This window comes from Apis florea, unplaced genomic scaffold (assembly GCF_048593485.1).
Source record: "Apis florea isolate Af1SG1 unplaced genomic scaffold, ASM4859348v1 contig_3798_pilon, whole genome shotgun sequence".
NCBI classification, from domain to species: Eukaryota; Metazoa; Arthropoda; class Insecta; order Hymenoptera; family Apidae; genus Apis; species Apis florea.
In genome coordinates this window covers 1055028-1074326 of record NW_028256860.1, presented here as the reverse complement: position 1 = coordinate 1074326, position 19299 = coordinate 1055028, and the positions used below count along the sequence as shown (strand labels likewise).

The 19299-nt window shown below is 19.3% G+C and overlaps 5 protein-coding genes and 1 long non-coding RNA gene across 9 annotated transcripts in view; 2 read left to right on the top strand and 4 right to left on the bottom strand.

Annotated features, from left to right (window-relative positions):
* Positions 1-450: 450 nt before the first annotated feature.
* LOC105734967 (tetratricopeptide repeat protein 9C) lies at positions 451-2616 on the bottom strand. Of its 2 annotated transcripts, none has more exons than XM_086915881.1 (2): positions 2404-2616; positions 451-1745 (listed from the first exon to the last, which is right to left on the bottom strand). In XM_086915881.1, exon 2 carries the CDS (start codon positions 1720-1722, stop codon positions 859-861), a length of 864 nt encoding a protein of 287 aa, XP_086772007.1. In that variant the 5' UTR covers positions 1723-1745; positions 2404-2616; the 3' UTR covers positions 451-858. The 2 variants fall into 2 exon arrangements, with proteins under 2 accessions (XP_086772007.1, XP_086772008.1); XM_086915882.1 differs by lacking the exon at positions 2404-2616 and adding an exon at positions 1917-2146.
* LOC105734972 (uncharacterized) lies at positions 1964-2923 on the top strand. The gene is made up of 3 exons (XR_001111746.3): positions 1964-2352; positions 2563-2625; positions 2717-2923. It is a non-coding gene; the product is annotated as an uncharacterized LOC105734972 (long non-coding RNA).
* Positions 2924-4271: 1348 nt separating this feature from the next.
* LOC147656308 (uncharacterized) lies at positions 4272-5233 on the bottom strand. The gene is made up of 2 exons (XM_086915884.1): positions 5095-5233; positions 4272-4859 (listed from the first exon to the last, which is right to left on the bottom strand). Exon 2 carries the CDS (start codon positions 4830-4832, stop codon positions 4503-4505), a length of 330 nt encoding a protein of 109 aa, XP_086772010.1. The 5' UTR covers positions 4833-4859; positions 5095-5233; the 3' UTR covers positions 4272-4502.
* A 5917-nt stretch (positions 5234-11150) lies between these two features.
* Positions 11151-13321, bottom strand: LOC100872355 (retinol dehydrogenase 13). The gene is made up of 6 exons (XM_003689804.4): positions 12807-13321; positions 12480-12645; positions 12216-12324; positions 11680-11994; positions 11372-11579; positions 11151-11288 (listed from the first exon to the last, which is right to left on the bottom strand). Exons 1-6 carry the CDS (start codon positions 12881-12883, stop codon positions 11186-11188), a joined length of 978 nt encoding a protein of 325 aa, XP_003689852.2. The 5' UTR covers positions 12884-13321; the 3' UTR covers positions 11151-11185.
* A 28-nt stretch (positions 13322-13349) lies between these two features.
* LOC100867032 (regulator of microtubule dynamics protein 1) lies at positions 13350-15466 on the top strand. Of its 2 annotated transcripts, none has more exons than XM_012484322.3 (4): positions 13350-14102; positions 14197-14391; positions 14452-14700; positions 14772-15466. In XM_012484322.3, the coding sequence occupies exons 2-4, from the start codon at positions 14251-14253 to the stop codon at positions 15117-15119; spliced, it is 738 nt and encodes a 245-aa protein (XP_012339776.1). In that variant the 5' UTR covers positions 13350-14102; positions 14197-14250; the 3' UTR covers positions 15120-15466. The 2 variants fall into 2 exon arrangements, with proteins under 2 accessions (XP_012339776.1, XP_012339771.1); XM_012484317.3 differs by having other exon boundaries at positions 13356-13950.
* Positions 15467-17953: 2487 nt separating this feature from the next.
* The window catches only part of LOC100872236 (protein Wnt-2), a 144918-nt gene continuing 143572 nt past the window's right edge, over positions 17954-19299 (bottom strand). For both annotated transcript variants that reach the window (XM_012485073.3, XM_086915857.1), the window contains exon 8: positions 17954-18978. In XM_012485073.3, the coding sequence (XP_012340527.1) occupies positions 18827-18978 (152 nt within the window). In that variant the 3' untranslated portion in view covers positions 17954-18826. The remainder of the gene's footprint in view (positions 18979-19299) is intronic.

Genomic DNA, 19299 nt, shown 5'->3' with positions numbered 1-19299 from the left:
ACAATTTATTGTTAAAACATTAAAATATCTACTTATAACACTCTATTTACATTATAAATCCCATTATTATTTTATTATTATATTTAAAAATAATATTTACATAATTTCAATTTTAATTTATCAAAATAATTATAAATTCAATAATGTTTTATTTAATTATATTTTAAAATGAAAATATATTATAATAAAAGTGCCAGTACATTCATTTAAAATTAGTTACATTAAAAATGTATTTTACATTTTATTACAAAATAGAAAATTTATTTTAATTACCTCGTATTTTAATGTATTTAATCAATTTAATTCTAGAATTATAACTATAATTGTATAATATAATTTATTTTTTTGCATCATGTATTTTTTAATATTATATATAATATGAAGATATTCTATTAGGTTAAATAAAAATATTGAATTATAAACTATAAAATAAAAAATGTATAAAAATAATTTTCTTTTAATTTTATTTTTATTCAGTATTTAATATATTTTTTAATATGTTTTTAATATATTTTAATATATGTTTTATAAATATAACATAAAATAGTATTAATAATAAAATCTGTTTTCAAAAGTTAATTGTTTAACAATATGACATATATAGATATCAATACCCTTAAACATAATTCAGTAATAAAATTATTTAATAATAATGCAAAAACATATTGGATACAAAGTTACATATTGTAGCAAATTTTTTTTTTTGTTGTAATCTTAATAGATTATTCATAATGTAAATTATTGTAGATAAAAATAAACATTTATTTTTTTATCCATAAAATAACTATTTTTTTTAATTTTCTTGTAAATAATCTTGTTAATTTTAATTTTCTTGTAAATAAATTTAATAATATCATTTTAAGTTTTAAACATTCTCTTCACCATATTTTCAAATTTTTGATTTGCCTCTTGCAGTTTTGTATTATATAATAAATATTGTTCTTTTATTGTTTGATTATGTGGTTCTAAATTAATAGCATTTTTTAAGTCAGGAACAGCTCTTTCAAGATCTTTTAATCTTCCATGTGCAACCCCTCTTCTATATAATGCTTTAACATTATTGCTTTCTTTAGACAAGACTTTACTACATAAAGATATTGTATATTCATAATTCTTACGATTTAATTGACATCCAGCCATATTATTATATAATACAAGTCTCAAATTATTAATGTTATTTTCTAATTCTTTATCTAATTCTAAATCTCGTATTGGTTCTAATGTTATAAGAATTTTGCAAGCTCTACTAAATCTATAAAATGCATCCACCCATCTTTGTTCCTTAAATAAATATACACCAGTTTCTTTATATTTTAAGGCTATATTATATTTTTCTTCTGGTGTCCATTCCCAAATTGATTTATATGGTTGAATTTCAGTTAATGTTACTTCAAATATAACATGTAAATTAATGTCTTCAAGCAATATATTTAATGTAATTAAACTTTTTTCTGAAATCATCATCATTTGAAGTGCTCGTTCAATTTGACGATCTATTTCACAATTTCCTTCACCTATAATTAACCTCTTTTTGTTTTTGCCATTTAAAATTTCTGAATTAAATTTTTTGCTCAAATCTTCTATAGATGCATTGATAGCATCTATTTTTTCAATAATAATTTCGCAACTAGCGCATTCAGTTGCTTTTTTACAAAAAATGCCATATTTTATTATTTCTTTTTTCACAATTTCATCTGCTGATTTCCACGTTTCAAGTAACATTTTTTTAAAACACTTTATCTTACCTGCAAACATAAAAATAGATATATTAAATCATATCAGTCATCAGTCATGATACATAATACAAGTATGATAATATAATATAATATTGTAATATGTGTTAATAATATATATAAATATATATTTTTTTTATATATAAATAATATCATTCATCACAAAAATAATTTTAGACGCACATCACTTTGAAACCAATTAACCTTTGAAATATCAATTGTATGTATGAAGTTTTAAAATCTAGATGTTATCAAAGCGCAGACGCACTTTACGTTAGTATTAATTTTGAAAAAAATAAATTAAGAAAATGAAAAAGTTTTTGTTAATGATTGAAAGTAAATATTAAATTATTAAAATATTTGTATGAATAATGTTTTTGTATGTTTGTGTATGAATAATGTTTTAATACTTTATAAAATATATTAATTTAATAAAAATATAAAATGTTATCTTTATATATAAAAAATAAAATTACAATAAAAAGACAATTGTAATTTTTGTAAATATAGAAAAAATATAAAAATTTAAAAATATACAAATTTATATAAATGTGTAATTTTTACTAGAAGTTATGGCATAAAATATTGAAATTCAGTTAAAATATATCATTGTATAGTAGTAAGTATTTACAAATATTTAGATTTAAATGCATAATTATTAATTACTTACTAAATAAAAGTGAGAATTGAATTTTAGTTTTAAGGACATAAAAATAAATTTTTTTATAAATTAATAGAATTTAACAAGTAAATTCTAAAAATCACGATTATAATGTTAGGAATAAAAAGAATCGAAAGTTATATAGTATAAAAATACTTTATTTTACAGGTTACATTGGTCGCCATATTGGTTTTTTTCACTACCTGAGTTTATAGAAACAATAGATATTAAGTATGATGCTTACATTGTTATCATATATAACTTTGATTATTGTAATTTTATTGTAATGTTTTAAAAATTGTTTCATGGTTTATTTTTGTAGATTAATGGAATGCTCAATTCGCTATGGATAAATACATCCCAAAATATTCGCAAACATTGGTTTAACAATAATATGCATATGGTGCCATTAGAAGAGGAAATAGAAACAGATTTTTTATAAAACTACTGAACAAAAAAAATGAATGATATCACAGAGAATATGACGGTTAACGTAATCTGTAAAATAAAATATTTTTTTACACACGCATAACTTTTGATTTCATGTATACCTAATATTTTTTTCTATAAATTCGATTTTAAAAATAAATAATAAAATGATAATATAATAACATAGATATTCTGTAAAAAAAAATATCAAAGATTTTTTATCTGAAAATGGAGAGATATTTTATGCATCTTCGTATGATAAATTTAAATTTGATCGTAAAAATTATTTATTGTATTAAATTTAAATAAATAGATTAAAAAAATATATTAATTTTTGCTACATTTATAAAAATATTTTAAAGAAAGTAAATTTTTTCAGTATTTTAATTATGTTATATAATATTTTTCTCCTATAAAATCATATTTACTTTATTATCATAGATGATTTTCTTTTGCCGAAATATCGTTTTGAATTATTATTCAATTTTTAACTTATTGATACCAAAAAAGGAATTACGAAAATTCAAATTTCTTAAAATTTTCTTAAAATAGAGCTAATAAAATGAAAATGTATACTTATGCTTCTTTAAATATCAAAGCTTTTTTATTATATATTAAAAATATTATAAACTTTTGTTTGATTATTAATAAGAAATGAACTTTTAACATTTTCAAGATAAGAAATATAAAAGGTCACTGAATAAATTAAGGTTTAACAAAAGAATTAAAAGAATATAATTTTGAACTTAAATTGAAATTAGTTACTTTACTTATTCTTACTAATAATATAAATAAATAAATTCTGGAATTTAATTTATCTGATTATCTAATTGTGTAATAAAATTGATTGAGTTGAATATTGTTTTCAACTTAAGAATAAATAATGTTCAAAAATCTAATAGAAAAATAAAAATTGAGAGTAAAAAGAGTGTTGCTCATATGTATAAAATCGATAAAATAACAGATACCATCGATACACCGATGGTACTAATGTTTACGAATTGCACGTAATCGAATGATCATCAAACAAATATTTAGATGTAAAAATGGAAATTGTGGTGTAGAATAAATAAATACAGATAAAAAAAATTTGCGAAAAGAATGACGAAGACTATGATATTTGAATACAGAAATTGAATTATCGAATGTCTTCTATACATTGAAGAATGTGACGTTAATCAGATATCAAAAAATATATAAGCTTTTAACAAATTATAAATAATAATAATAATTATATATTTATTTTAAAAATATATATATTTGATACATAAAAAAATTATGAATTTTTATAAAATAATGGCATGATGAAATTTCATGACATTTATATAGATTATTTAAAGCACAATAATAAAGTAATGATAATATTTAAATTTTGCAATTATATATATTCTATTTTATAAAATGACTAGTATAAGTAATGTGTATAAATTCAAAATACATAAAACATATTTTAAATATTACATAAATTTTTTATTAATATTAATTTACAAAAACTAAATGATTGTTACATTGTTATTTTTATTCCTAATTATGCTAATCGAATGAAACATATATACATTACTGATATTTAACAGAAAATTGTAATAATATCATTATTAATGTAAATAATACATAAATATATTATATTACAATATTATAATACATAAATATATTAATTATTATCTTAATAAACACATATATTATCGACCAATAGGCCCTTCTAAATAATATCTTAAATTCCGTCGAAATTCTAATATTTCTTCTTCGCTATAATTTTCTTCTTGGACTCTTGGTGTGGGATACTGATGTTGAACCATAAGATTATCAACATGTCGACGGAACCTTACTCTATTAACTGGTGCATTATTTCTGGGATTTCTACGATAGTATGGAACTGCATTATGTGCATTGTGTGCATTATGTGCATTGTGTGCATTATGTGCATTATGTGCATTATGTGCATTATGTGCATCTGCTGGATTTTCTCTATTCCGTATCGCTTCATTTTCGCAAACGGGAAGCATCACCATTTTTGACGTTTCTATTTAACTTGTTATCTAGAATAAATACAAAGCAAAAATAAGAATATTTATGAATTATTAATAATAAAATAAATTATTAATAAAGAAAATATAAGAAGATATAAGAAAATATTTCAATTTAAATATACGTGATTCATTATTATTATTTATGATAAAATAAAATGTAATTCCATATAATTTATTAAAAATTAAACTGTTATTATATATATATATATTAAATATATATATACATTATTAATAATGTACTTACCGTTTTAATAGCAAAAACGTCTTGTATAAAGACGTAAACTGGAATGCGATGATATCAAATTGTATCACAAATACAAAAATCTGATTTGTATTTGCACCGAAAATGCCAAATAATTTCCACTTGTTCACTTCAAAATTAACTATAAAAAAATTAAAATAAACAAATTTTAATTTAAATATAATACAAGATTTATTATTATTAATTTTATTATAATAATTTTATTATAATATTATAATAATATTTTATTATAATAAAATAGAATAAAATAATTCTGAATGTAACTTTATGAACTGAATTATTATTAATGCACTCACTATTTTAAAAATTTTTGCAAAAATTAAAACTTCGTTTTCTTTTCTATAAAAGTGTAGATTGCAACGGAACGATATCACAACTAACTCTCTGATACGTGTTTGCACTGAAAATGCTAAATAATTTCAACTAGTTCGCTTTTATAGGTACACGATCTACCTGAAATAACGGCTTTTAAGAATTATCGCACCCTTTTGTCATTTTGTTTAACTACCTAAGTTTCTTTATCTCTCTCTTCTCATTAATTTCTTTCTTTCTTCTTCATTTTCATTCGCAAAATTTCTACAAAATTCTATATAGATACCATGGATATAGAAATTAATTCATATAGTATCATATAAATAATAATAATTAAAATTGAAAATATTATTAATTATTATTAATTATTAATTTTATTAATTATCGAGTAAAAAGCGAATATCATTTATCTTTATCATGATTTTGAATAAATAATTTAAATAATATTTTAATTCATTATTTTATTTTTCTTAGTTTATTAAAATAAACTAGATTAAAATATCTAATAAACATTAGATTAAAATAATCAACAGAAACATAAATATATTATATAGTGTATATGTTAATAAAAGTTCATCAACGTAATAATTACTTTACCATTATTTTTATTTGAATATTATCTAAATGTTGAACCAAGCAATAATATAATTTATATAAATACGTACATTACATTTTATACATATTTTATAAGTCAAATGATGTATCAATCATTGTTTTATTATTTATTATTATATTATCACTACTATTTTGTAATTTTAAAAAAAATATAAGAATACAAATTCATTAAATGCATAGATTCAAATATTTTCAAACATCAAATGCTATTCTTGTTTGTATAATGGATTATTTTCTAAAATATAAAAATATATAATCATAACATAATATCTTTATAAATATAATTTAAAAACTAAAAAAATAGAATTTTATTAGCATTTCAAAAATTATATTATTTTATTATAATATTTTTATTTAAAAAAATAATTTAATTCTATATCTATATATTATTTCATGATTAATTAAAAAAATTTGGAAAAATTCTATTTTAAATGGAAAGTATGTTTCTTCGATATTTAGAAGATTATAGTAATAAACAGTTGTAAAATTTGGATAAAAGATAGCTGCATTTTTAAATTTAAAAAAAAAAAAAATCTCATTCATTCTATTTTTTTTTATTTCTACAATGGAAAATTATATTTCCTTTCATATCAATATTTATTTTAAGCAAAATAGATATGCTAACAATTTATTGATTATTAAGGAATAGAAATATAATAATATTATGTATAATATATAATATTATAAACAGTATTTGAAATTGATTTTTTAAATAAATATGAATCAATTTGAAATAAATGTGTATTTGTTAAATATGATTCGAACATTAAAATTTAAAATTTATGTTCTTCTGAACAAATGATTAAACTAAATAATAAATTTGAAAAAATTATATCGATATTTAATAAATATTGTCTTTATTAAATTAGAATTAAATTTTAATTTATATTAATATCATTAATTCTGCAACATATAAAAAGAATATACATTTTCATTTTTATATAAAATAGTTACAATGAAATTTAGCTATTTTTATTGTTAAATTAAATTTTAAATATAATAAATAATAAATTAAATCATATATTTATTAAATAATAAATTAAATTTTTTGAAATAAAAATAATGATAGTTTGAAAAGTATATACAAAATTTCATTATTGAAGAAAAAGAATTATAATTTTTTCAAAAAGTAATAAAAAATTATCTAATGAAAAATAAAATTATATGAATTAATAAAATTTCGTTCAAAATTTTTATTAAATTTTATAATAATTTCGCAATAAAAATTCTAAATATAATTATTTAGAATAATTTAGTCATAAATTTTGGTCAAAAAACTCATCAATCTTTTATTATAGCATTCTTTAAATAGCATTCTTATTTTATAACTTTAACTCTTCTTAATCTTTCGAAAATCGCTATAGAACTGTTATTTTGTGCGACGAAAAGTTAAAATAAAAGCTAAAAGTACCTGGCAAATATTTTATTCCTTATATTCATTATGACAGCAATTGACAGGTCAAAATAAAGTACAAAAGTAAAAGTATATTTTATGGTATGTTCATAATTACAGGTAATATTATTCCCGTTGCAAATATATTATGTTACTTTCTTATTATTGAAATATATCAGTGAGAAATTTCCTGTTAAATATAATAGAAACAGGTCCAACTTATATCAATAAATACAGAATTATAAAGGGATATAGTTAAAATCTATAGTTAAAATCTGATGTAGGTCTATGTCACAAATAGATTTACGATCTTCCGAATAATGAAAAGAAAAGAAGGGTTTACGTGAAAGAAAGTATTAATTGTCCATACTGTGCATTTTCATGTTAATCTGTTGTTTGCTTGAACAAATTTTTGGATTTTTGATTAATCCACTTAAAATTTAATTTTAATTTATCGAGGTCATCGTAAGATTCCCAATTTATTTCCGGATATTTAGCTTTCTAAGATGAATTAGAAATGAACTTATATATTTTTCAATATTTTTGATTTGTAAAATTAATTAAAAATATAAATTTTTCGTTTTAAAATATGCAATGTGAATTTTGATTGCTGAGAAAGGAACAAGATTCGTACATTGCATACACCCGTCATCTCCGATGCGACTTTTTTAACCAACAATTTTATATATTTTGTGATTAGCAATTTTTTGAATTTCTTTCTAGAGAATGTTGATAATTTGAAAATTTGTATTTAAAAATTTGCAAATTTGTAAGATAATATCTAAAGAAATATTAAGACCATTTTTTTTTTTTTTCGTAATTTAATTCTTTAAAATGAAAACATTTTTTGAAAATTAATATATAGTTTTTCATCATCATTATATGGAAGAAATAAGTGACATTTCTATATAATATATAAGAAATAAAAATTATAACTTTTATTATCATGACGATAATTGAGTAACGTAGAAACTCTACATTACATTACAATTTTCACTTTTGTTACTTATCATGATTTTATTAGGTATAATTCTATCAATATGTATATGTATGTTTATAGACATACAGAAATAAATACATATATTATTCATATAATATAATGAATAGGTTTGGTTAGAATATTTTATATTATAATATATCATATTAAAAATCCATGAGGAAATAGTTTTTTGACTGATTCATCCGTTATTTATGTATTTTGGACCAGCGCGACAACGACTTATAATATGAAGATGATAATAATAAAGTCTATGGAAGCATTTAATATATTAATTACATCTGTATAAACAAAATTCAATATATAGTATTGAACATTTTTATTTATATCTTGAAAATTAATACGGAACATTTTTTTTTATATATATGATTACTGTTTAACTTTAGCATAAGATTAAAATTGGGATTAAGATATGAAAATAAAGTATGAAATAATTATACAAAAACAAAGACACATTTATTGCCTAAATTGTTAACAATTTTGCTAGAAGTACCGAATTTTCTCGATGTACTTTGATCTTTGTTTATGAATAGAGAAGGAGAGAAAGAACCATAATCTCGGGACTCATTAATCTTATCTGAATGAAATTTTTCCCATTGTTATAAACGATTTATTCAATGCTTAGATATATATATATATATATATATATATATATATATATATATATATATAAAAATATATAGCGAAAACTTCCTATTGTGATGCTTATCCTTAAAATTCTTTATGATATAAGTTTTTTTTATATATATTTTTAATATATATTTTTTAAATATATATTAAATATATAGAATCAACAAGACAATATTCCTTTATTACGTAGCCTCATATAGTGAGCATTCAGATCACCGATCTTTGATCTGGCGATATGTTTTCGAATTATTTTTTAAATTTAATATTTAATTATGGTCAAATAAGCTGAAATTTTGAGAGAGGAAGGCTCTGAATGTAAAATTTTAACTTCACTTTTATTTTTCAAGATATTAATAAAAAATTTTTGGTAGAATACATTGAATTTTGGTTACATGTATATAGACAATATATGTATCAATATGATATGATTTATTGTTTGTATAAACAATTTTAATTACAATTTTATAATACATATGTATTACATGCGAATGACATCTAAAATGTATAACGGATATGTATAAATTGGTTAAAAATGTATTTCCTTATAGATTATTCCCTATAGATTGATGGATTTAAAATATTTCAAATCTAATGCCAAATATTGTATAAACAAAATACAATGTAATAATAGTAATATATTTTAATATATATTTTAATATATTTTGTTAATATTTCGAAAATTATGAATTTGTGATAATTTAACTATCATGATAATATAATCTTTGTTTCATAAGTTTTTAATCGACATATGACAAACAGTAATTTAAGTATTAAAGTCCTATTTATGTTTTAACAATATTATTGAATATATTTATATTTTAACAATAACATTTCAACAATATTAAAAGTATATTTATATTCTATTTATATTCTCTATAAGTATATTTAAATTCTATATATATATTTTTGAAAATTATTTTAATTTTATCATAAATTTCATAAAATATTTCTATTATTTATGATTTTTATTAGATTATATAGTCTCTCTAATTAGTAAAGTAATAAATTATATATTATTTCTAATAGTGACATTGCTCATATAATATTAATATTAAACAGAATATTGTCAAAATTATATAGTTAATTTATATAATAATTTATAATTTATGTTAGATTTTAATAATGTTAGATTAACGCAATAAAAATATTATAAATAATTGTAATATTGTTCTACATAAGATGTTTCATATTATATCTCTTATAAATGAAACAACAAATAATATTTTATTATTATTGATTCATTATATTGATTCATTTGTTTATTCAGTACAAATTTTTTTTATTTTCTTATTTTTTATAAAATTGGAATAAAAAAAATTTTATCTTATTAGACAATGCGACAAAAATGGCGCATTGTAAAACATTACTAAAATATATATTATCGTAATTATGACAAAAAAAAACATTATCCAATATTTTTTAATTTCATTTTACATTATAATAATTATCAAAAAATAAAAATTAATTACTTATATCATAAATACTATATTGAATGATTTAAGAAAAAATTAAGAAAACTTTATATAAAATTTGCAATAAAATGAAATTTGAGTAAATTGCAAGTTTTGAGAAACATTGAAAATTATAGGATTTTGTCGTAAAGCTTAATTGTTATCTTTTTTTTTCCATCCTTCTTCTTCAATTCTAATATTATAAAATTGCAATATTTAAATTAAAATATTTTCTAATGAATTTTTAACATTAATAGATTAATATTTTATACAAATGCAAATAATAATATCAATTAATACATTCAAAATTATATGGTTTCATTTTGAAGATGATTTTAAAAATCTTCTTCACTTAATCTGAAAAAATATATTTTATATCATATGATATTTAGTTTTAAATCAAACAACTTTCATTTCAAAATAATGTTTTGATAATTTCAACTTCTTATGTAAAAAATTCCCATGTTAAAATAAAAAAAATACTGATCATTTTTTGTTATACATAAAAATAAAGTTATATTTTCTCTATATAACTAAATTAAAAAATGCTTTTATTTTAATTTATAATAAATATATCTATACAAAAATATAATTTTAGTTATATAATTTAACTAATAATTTAAAAGGAAATTTAGTAACATAAATTTTAATAAAATTTATTATATTTAAATCAATTTACATATAATTTAATTTAGTCCATTTTTCACTAACTACCCATAGCCATCTTGCAATTTGATCATTTTTTGCTTCACTTGAAACATCTGCTATTTTATTATTACTATAACAAAAATATATATATATATATATATATGATATTAAATTTACTAATATTTTAAATTGTAAATGTATGAAAAGTCTTACACAAAATATTCTCCAGACACATCATTCAAAGATGGATCTATTGCAACAAATAAAATTGGTTGCGCTCCTTTTAAAGGTGTCTTTATAAATATCCATGTTAATAAGTCTGCAAGCAATCTACCAAAATAGTATTGATAAATTCCCATATGTCGCATTATTTCTGTGCGTACTATACCAGGATGTACTGCATTTACTGTAACCCCAGTTCCTAAATGACAAAAAGAGTAATATATTTATGATTGATATCAATGATTAAATTATTATTATTCAAATTAAAATATTATTTTATAATATAATTGTAATTATACCTTTTAATTTATTTGCTAATTCTTTTGTAAACAGAATATTAGCTAATTTGCTTTGTGCATATGCTTCACCTGGCTCATAATTTTTTTCGCTATTTAAATCATCCAATTTAATTTTTCCACGCTTATGTGCACTACTTGAAACATTTATAATTCTTGATGGTACAGAAATTTTTAAAACATCTAATAACAAATTTGTTAATAAAAAGTGTCCTATGTGGTTTACACCAAATTGCATTTCAATTCCTTCTTTAGTATGTTTCTTAGGACATCTCATTACTCCTGCATTATTTATGAGAATATGAAGGTTGTTATGCTCTGTAATAGAATTAAGTATGAAATAAAAATTTATATATATAAATGTTATATATAAATATAATATAATAATATATAATATAATAATTATATATAATATTAATATAATAATAATAATAATAATTGTGATAATAATTATATGTGTATATATATATATATATATATATATATATATTAAATATTATTGTGTTTAATTTCATTCTATATCTTAACACAAACTATACCTTCTTTAAATTGCTTTACAAAATTTCTAATACTTGCTTGAGATGCTAGATCACACTCCCTACAATAAACAAATTTATTCTTACTTTCTATTACAATATCACGACGTGCCTAAAAAACAAAAATGAAATTTATAAATTTTGATTTTTATTATTTAAAATTATTTTTATTATCATCATTATCATCATTATGATATTTTATTTTATCTCTATTTTATTAATAGATAATAACAACAACAACAAAAATAATAATAATAATATTAATACAATTTCACATTTATCCATATCTCTACAAGCCATTATAACTTTAGCTTCTCGTTTGGCTAAATCACGAGCTAATTCTTTACCAATTCCAGTATTTGCTCCTGTTACAATAACTATTTTATCATTTAATTTGTCAGTATTATCATATAAATTTCCACTAAGATAATCTCTGAAAAATAAAAGAATGTACAAAACTAAATACAATAAATTATAATTTCAGATTTATCTATACAATAATAAATATATAAATTTACATATTGATTTTTATTATTAATACTATAATAAAAATTAAAGGATTATAGAAAAATTGAACAAGTATAAATACATTACTTTAATATGTATGCACCACCAATGATACTTATACCGGCTGAATAAAGATAAAAAGGTTTTGCAATACGTGAAAACATTTTTGTATTAAATTTTAATTTCAATAATAAGAAATTATTAACAGTGATTAAATAATAAAATATTATAGCTTTTCTTTTTTACTTTACAATTAATTTCTTTACTACATCATACTTTGTTTATATCATGCTTGCACGTGCTTTTTAATAAAAGTAAACAATGAAACTATATATATTTATATCTAATCAATATGAAACCATAGATTAGAAATAAAATAGACTCAGTACATTTTTGTTATTTAGTTTAAGAGATCTTCATTATTCTCGTATTATATGCAATATTATCAATTCAGATTGAAATAAAATTATAGAGTTATGTGCGTTACAAATAGAATGCCACATATGATACAGATATTTTATATTTAATTTATGTTATTAAATTTAATTTTTTATACAATCAACAATTCAAACGTAAAATCCCTTAGATCATATATATATATTAGAAATTAGAACTTAGACCATATATGATCTAAATAAAATAAAGTAGTAAATCTATTCAATACTTTGTTTGTGACGAAATTATAATTTTGCATTGGTTAAAATATATCAAAATATATATTATATGTATTTTATATATTAAAATATATTAAAAATATATATTATTCAAAAAACAATAAATAAATTTATGTATTTTATAGTTTTCTTTTTATTATATTATAAAGTTTTCAATACTATATATTGTTTAATGAAAACCAAAATGATTTAATATTTAGAAACATTAATTTATATTTGTTGCAAATATAAAATTAAATATTTTTAAAAAAAATATTGTGGTAAATTGAATAAAAAATAGTGAATTTTAATACATATCGATATGTATTAATCTATATGACAGTCTGTTTGGAATTGTGTATATTATCTATATATATAGATGTGACGTGGAACTTTTGAAATGTTCTGTTATCATTATTAAATATATTTATAAGTATCATAACATCATATAAATTTTTTATTTTTTTCTATATATCATAATTTAAAATATGTCGCTGCGGAAAGGATTATTTATTATGAAACATATAAAAATATCACAAAGAGCATTTGTTCATAGAAGTTTTCAGTTATCACGAAAGGTTTGGAATTATATCTAAACTCGATTTTATTTTTTATTAATTTTTTCTTATTAAATAATATTTTTAATGTTTATTGCAATCAGAAAAATTTTCTATTTTTAATCGTTATTAATTCTGTCATGATAAAATGACTGTCTTTTAAATTTTAAATTGTAAGTGTAAAATTATTAATTATTATTATTATTAATATTTTATAAAAATATTAATATATTATATTAAAAATATTTCATTAATTTTAATTATTAGAGAAATCAACATATATTAGTAAAAAAATTATATACTCTGCCTTCATTTACTGCCATGGCTATTTGGGGTCTCAAAAAAATAAAAGGTGAAAACGAAACAATTATAACTACAAAAGAAGTCTTAATAGCAAAAGCTGATGCATTATATGACCAGGAGCAATATCAAGAAATATATAAATTTTTAATAAATTATAAAGTAATTATATCTTTGTATTGAAAATATATATTTGTAAAATTAAACTATAAATTTTTATAGGATAGTGGCGATGTTGAAATTATATGGCGTTTATGTAGAGCAATGTATAAAATGTCCAAGAATGCTAATGAGGTAGATGGAAAAAAATTAATTTTTGAAGCTTGCCATTTAATACTTGATGCTATTAAAATAAAAGAAGATCATTGGGTTGCCCATAAATGGGCATCAATTCTTCTTAATTCTAAGACCCTTTATGAAGGAATGAAAGCTCAAATAAAAGAATCATATAATATTAAAAAACATATGCTGGTATATTTTGTTATATTTTTAAATATTTGATTAATTAATATGTAAAAAGACATAAATATTTAATATTGCAGAGAGCAATAGAATTAAATCCAAAAGAACCAACTCTTATGTATATGTTAGGTTCTTGGTGTTATCAAATTGCTGATTTAACATGGTATCAGAGAAAAATTGCATCAATAATATTTGCGGAACCACCATCTTCATCTTTTGAGGAAGCATTAAAATATTTTGAAAGTGCAGAAGAAATTGAACCTAATTTCTATAGCCAGAATTTATTAATGTTGGGAAAAACACATTTAAAATTGAATAACAAAGAAAAAGCTTTGAAATATTTAAAAATGACTATGGACTATCCTGCAAAAAATGATGATGATCGTAATGCCAAACAAGAAGCACAGAAATTATTAAAGAATTTTTGACAAATAGTATATGAGTACAATATATAATATATATATAAGAATTAATTAAATTAAGTTTTAATTGAAGGAATAAGATAAATTTAGAATTTAGCATTTAGCTTTAAGTAAAATTTATTTATTTAAAACAAAATATAATGTTATTATTACTTATTTGTGATAATTTTTTACAATGATATTTTAAATATATGTACATTTTTTTATAAATATACATTTTTATTGAAAACTGAATTAAAAATTTTAATTTTACAATTATAATGTACATTTTATAAAATATTTTATATGTAATAACTTATAAATAGTATATTTACATATATTTTCAGAAACAAATAAAACATATTTTGAAACAATATTATATAAATTTTCTATGATTCTTAATTTCATAATTTATAAATAATACAATGATATATATATCGTTTTTTTGTGCAATATTTTTTTATGCTAATTATGCATATTACAAAAAAAATTGCATATTATTTTTTTTACAAATTGAATAAATTTATCGATCTACTGATTCCTCCTCTTCATTATATTTGTTTGTTTCATTGTGATTTTGTGTATCTAATATTTCTATATTAATATAATTTCTATCATTGAAATTTGCATTTTGGTAAATTATTTCCATTTCTTGTATTTCGTTGTCTTGAATTAGTAAAAATCTTTGTCTATCTTCTAACGCAATATTCCGATAATATACGAAATATCGTCTATACATGCAATAGGGACAGTAATTTTGATGCTGCCTTATAGCTTCTAGCACATCTTCTTCATTATAATACGTAGGTATATTAACCATGATTCACTTATATTGTCACCCACGCACTAAAATAAAAGGTACAAAATAAATAAAACTAGAAATATTATAAAATAACAAATAAAGAAAACTTTTTTTAAGGTATTATTAGTGAAAATAAAACTAATAATTTAGTATTACATAAAACATAGTACATAAAACAAATAGTGAAAAATAACTGAATAAATTAATTATGATAAATAAAATAAATTATTATATTTAATTTAAATATTTATATTTAAATATAAGTAACGCAGGATATATTATTATTAATTATGATAAAATAGAATAAAATAATTTTATTCTATATTATTCCACTTTATTCCACATATTTAACTTTATCAAAAATTATAAAAAATTATTATTATATATATATTTTTAATAATGTACTCACCGTTTTAATATATTTGGTAAAAACGTCTTTTGTATAAAGACGTACACTGCAATGCGATCAAATTGTATCACACAAATTCTCTGATTTGTATTTGCACCAAATATTTCCAACTGGTTCACTCCAAAATTAACTGGATAAATTATAATAAACAAATTATTATATATTTTAATTTAAATATAAGTAATACGAGATTTATAATTATTAATTATGATAAAATAAAATAAATTATAATTCTGTATATAACTTTATCAAAAATTGAATTTGAATGTACTCACTATTTTGAAAAATTTAACAAAAACTAAAACTTCGCTTTCTTTTATATAAAAGTGCACACTGCAATGGAACAATATTATATCTAACTCTCTGTGTTTGCAGTGAAAATGTCAAATATTTTCAAGAGCTCGCTTTTATATAGGTAGTCGGTCTACCTGAATAACGGTTTTTAAGAATTATTGCGCCCTTTTGTCATTTTGTTTAACTACCTAAGTTTCTCCGTCTCTCTCTTACTAATTTCTTTGTTTTAGGAAAATTTATATGCACATCATGGATATTTAGAAATTAGTTTATACGATATCATCATATATTTTTTTTTATGTATATGAGAGAAAATAAATAATAACAATTAAAATTGAAAATAGTGTTAGTCCAATTTATTATTTATCGAGTAAAAAGCGAATACACTGTTTACTTTTATAATTTATGATTTTGAATAAATAATAATTTACGCATTATTTCTATCTTAGCCTATTACTATTGGACTATTAAAATAATAATTGTCTCTAGTTAATACGTGTATATATTGATAGAAGTTCGTTAACGTAATAATTATTTTATTAATTATTCGAAATATATTTTCTAAATGTATCAAGTTATTCGAATGATATAATTTATATATATAAAATATTAAATATATATCGATTATCGCTTTATTATTTATTATTATATTAGCGTTGTATTAATATAATTTTAAAAGAAATGCAGGAACACGTTTTTAAATATGTCACAAATTTAAATATTTTTAAAATTTCAAATGTTATTCTTGTCTATAATGAATTATATTTTTTAAAATATATAAAAATTATAACATAACATTTTTATAAATAAATGCAAAAATGAAGAAATAAAATTTTAATACATTTCGACAAAAGTCATATTATTTCATTATTTTTATTGAAAAAATAGTTTAATCAAAGAAATTTCACATGTATGCTATAATATTATTTTACGATTAATAATTTTGAAAAATTTTGGAAAAAATTTTCCGAAAACATTTTGAATGGAAAGCTATTTTTTTTTCGATATTCAGAATATTATAATAAACACAAGTTTTAATTTTCGCAAAAAAGGATAAGAGGTAGCTATATTTTTAAATTAAAATGACAATGTTATTTATTTTATTTTTAGAATATAAAACATTATATTTTCTTTTGTATTAATGTTTATTTTAAATAAAATAAATAAATAGACAATACGGAGAATTTGTTGAATATGAAGAAAGAAGTATTCGAAATGAATTTTCTAATGAATATGAATCAATTTAAGATAAATATGTATGTATTAAGTATGATTCAAATCTTAAAGTTGAAAAACAAATGAATGACTCAAATGAATAATAAATTAGAGCAATATTAAATTAAAATTAAGTCTTAATTTATATCAATATTAATTTTAATTCTTCAATGATAGAGAAAATATACATTTTCACTTTTAAATATAAAATAGTGAATTAGTAATTAAATATAATGTTTTTATTATTATTGTCTTATTATTATCATTTATGATTTAATTTGTATATTATAATAATTTTAGTTATTTTTTATTTTCATCCTTCATTATACATATACATATAACACATTTTCTCCAAAAATCCAATAAATAATTGAATTTATTTTAATTTTATTACTTTGATTTTTAGATCTAATTGTGTTTAATGTAATATGAATGTTTCAATTTGATTTCAAAATTTTAATCGTAACTTAAAAAATTGTTATTTATTAAAATAAAATTAAGAGTGAAACAAATTATTATATTATAGCAAAACTAAAAATAAGTATCACGAATATTATAGCAAAGTTAATTATTAATAAATACTTTTTCCACAACTTTATTTAACATTTTTTATTGCAAAATTCTCTCGAAGCTACCTCTTATATATCATTCAGCAGTTCGCATTTTATTTCTTAATATCATAAATATACATACTAACAAAAACTTTACAAAAACTTACAAAGATTTCTATTGAATATTTAATAGATTAATTTAAGCATAAGAAGGAACGCTTTGTTGATTATTACATTTATATGTATTTATTTTTATAAAAAATTTCGTATTCAATGTTACATTATTTTCGACGAAACGCAATTTATTTATTTTCCGTATAAAGATTATACGTTCTCTAATAATTATAGAGAATTTTCTTCTCAATATTTAGAGAATTTAATTTAAAAAGAATTTTCTTCTTTTCCTCGCTTGTTATGCCTAATACATATTTACATTACTAAGATTGCAAACACATTCGAATGTTTATTTGCACGTGTATTCCTCTGTACGCTCGGTACACGTTTCACAATGCACGCGGCAGCACCAATGAAATTTGCATCTGCACTGCCACGTTCTTGTAAACTGATGTGTATTATAACCGCGTCCACAACACATCAAATCACATCCATCGGTACCTGAAAAATTAGTAATTTTATTCTTTTTTAATGTAAAAAATATTTTTCTTTAAATATTGGGGAAAAAAATTGTCTTTTGAAAATAATGAAAGATTTTATATAATTAATATTTAAATTTTGAACGTTGATTATTTGCTTAAATGTAAAAAAAAAATTATAATACATAAATTTATCATTAATTAATCACTTTAACGTCGTTTAATATTAGGGTAAATTGAAAAATCAAGATTATATAATATATATAATTTTAATGGACATCCTTTTAGATTATTTTCTCTTTTTTATTTTAAATTATATTGGAATCAATTTATTTTATATTTA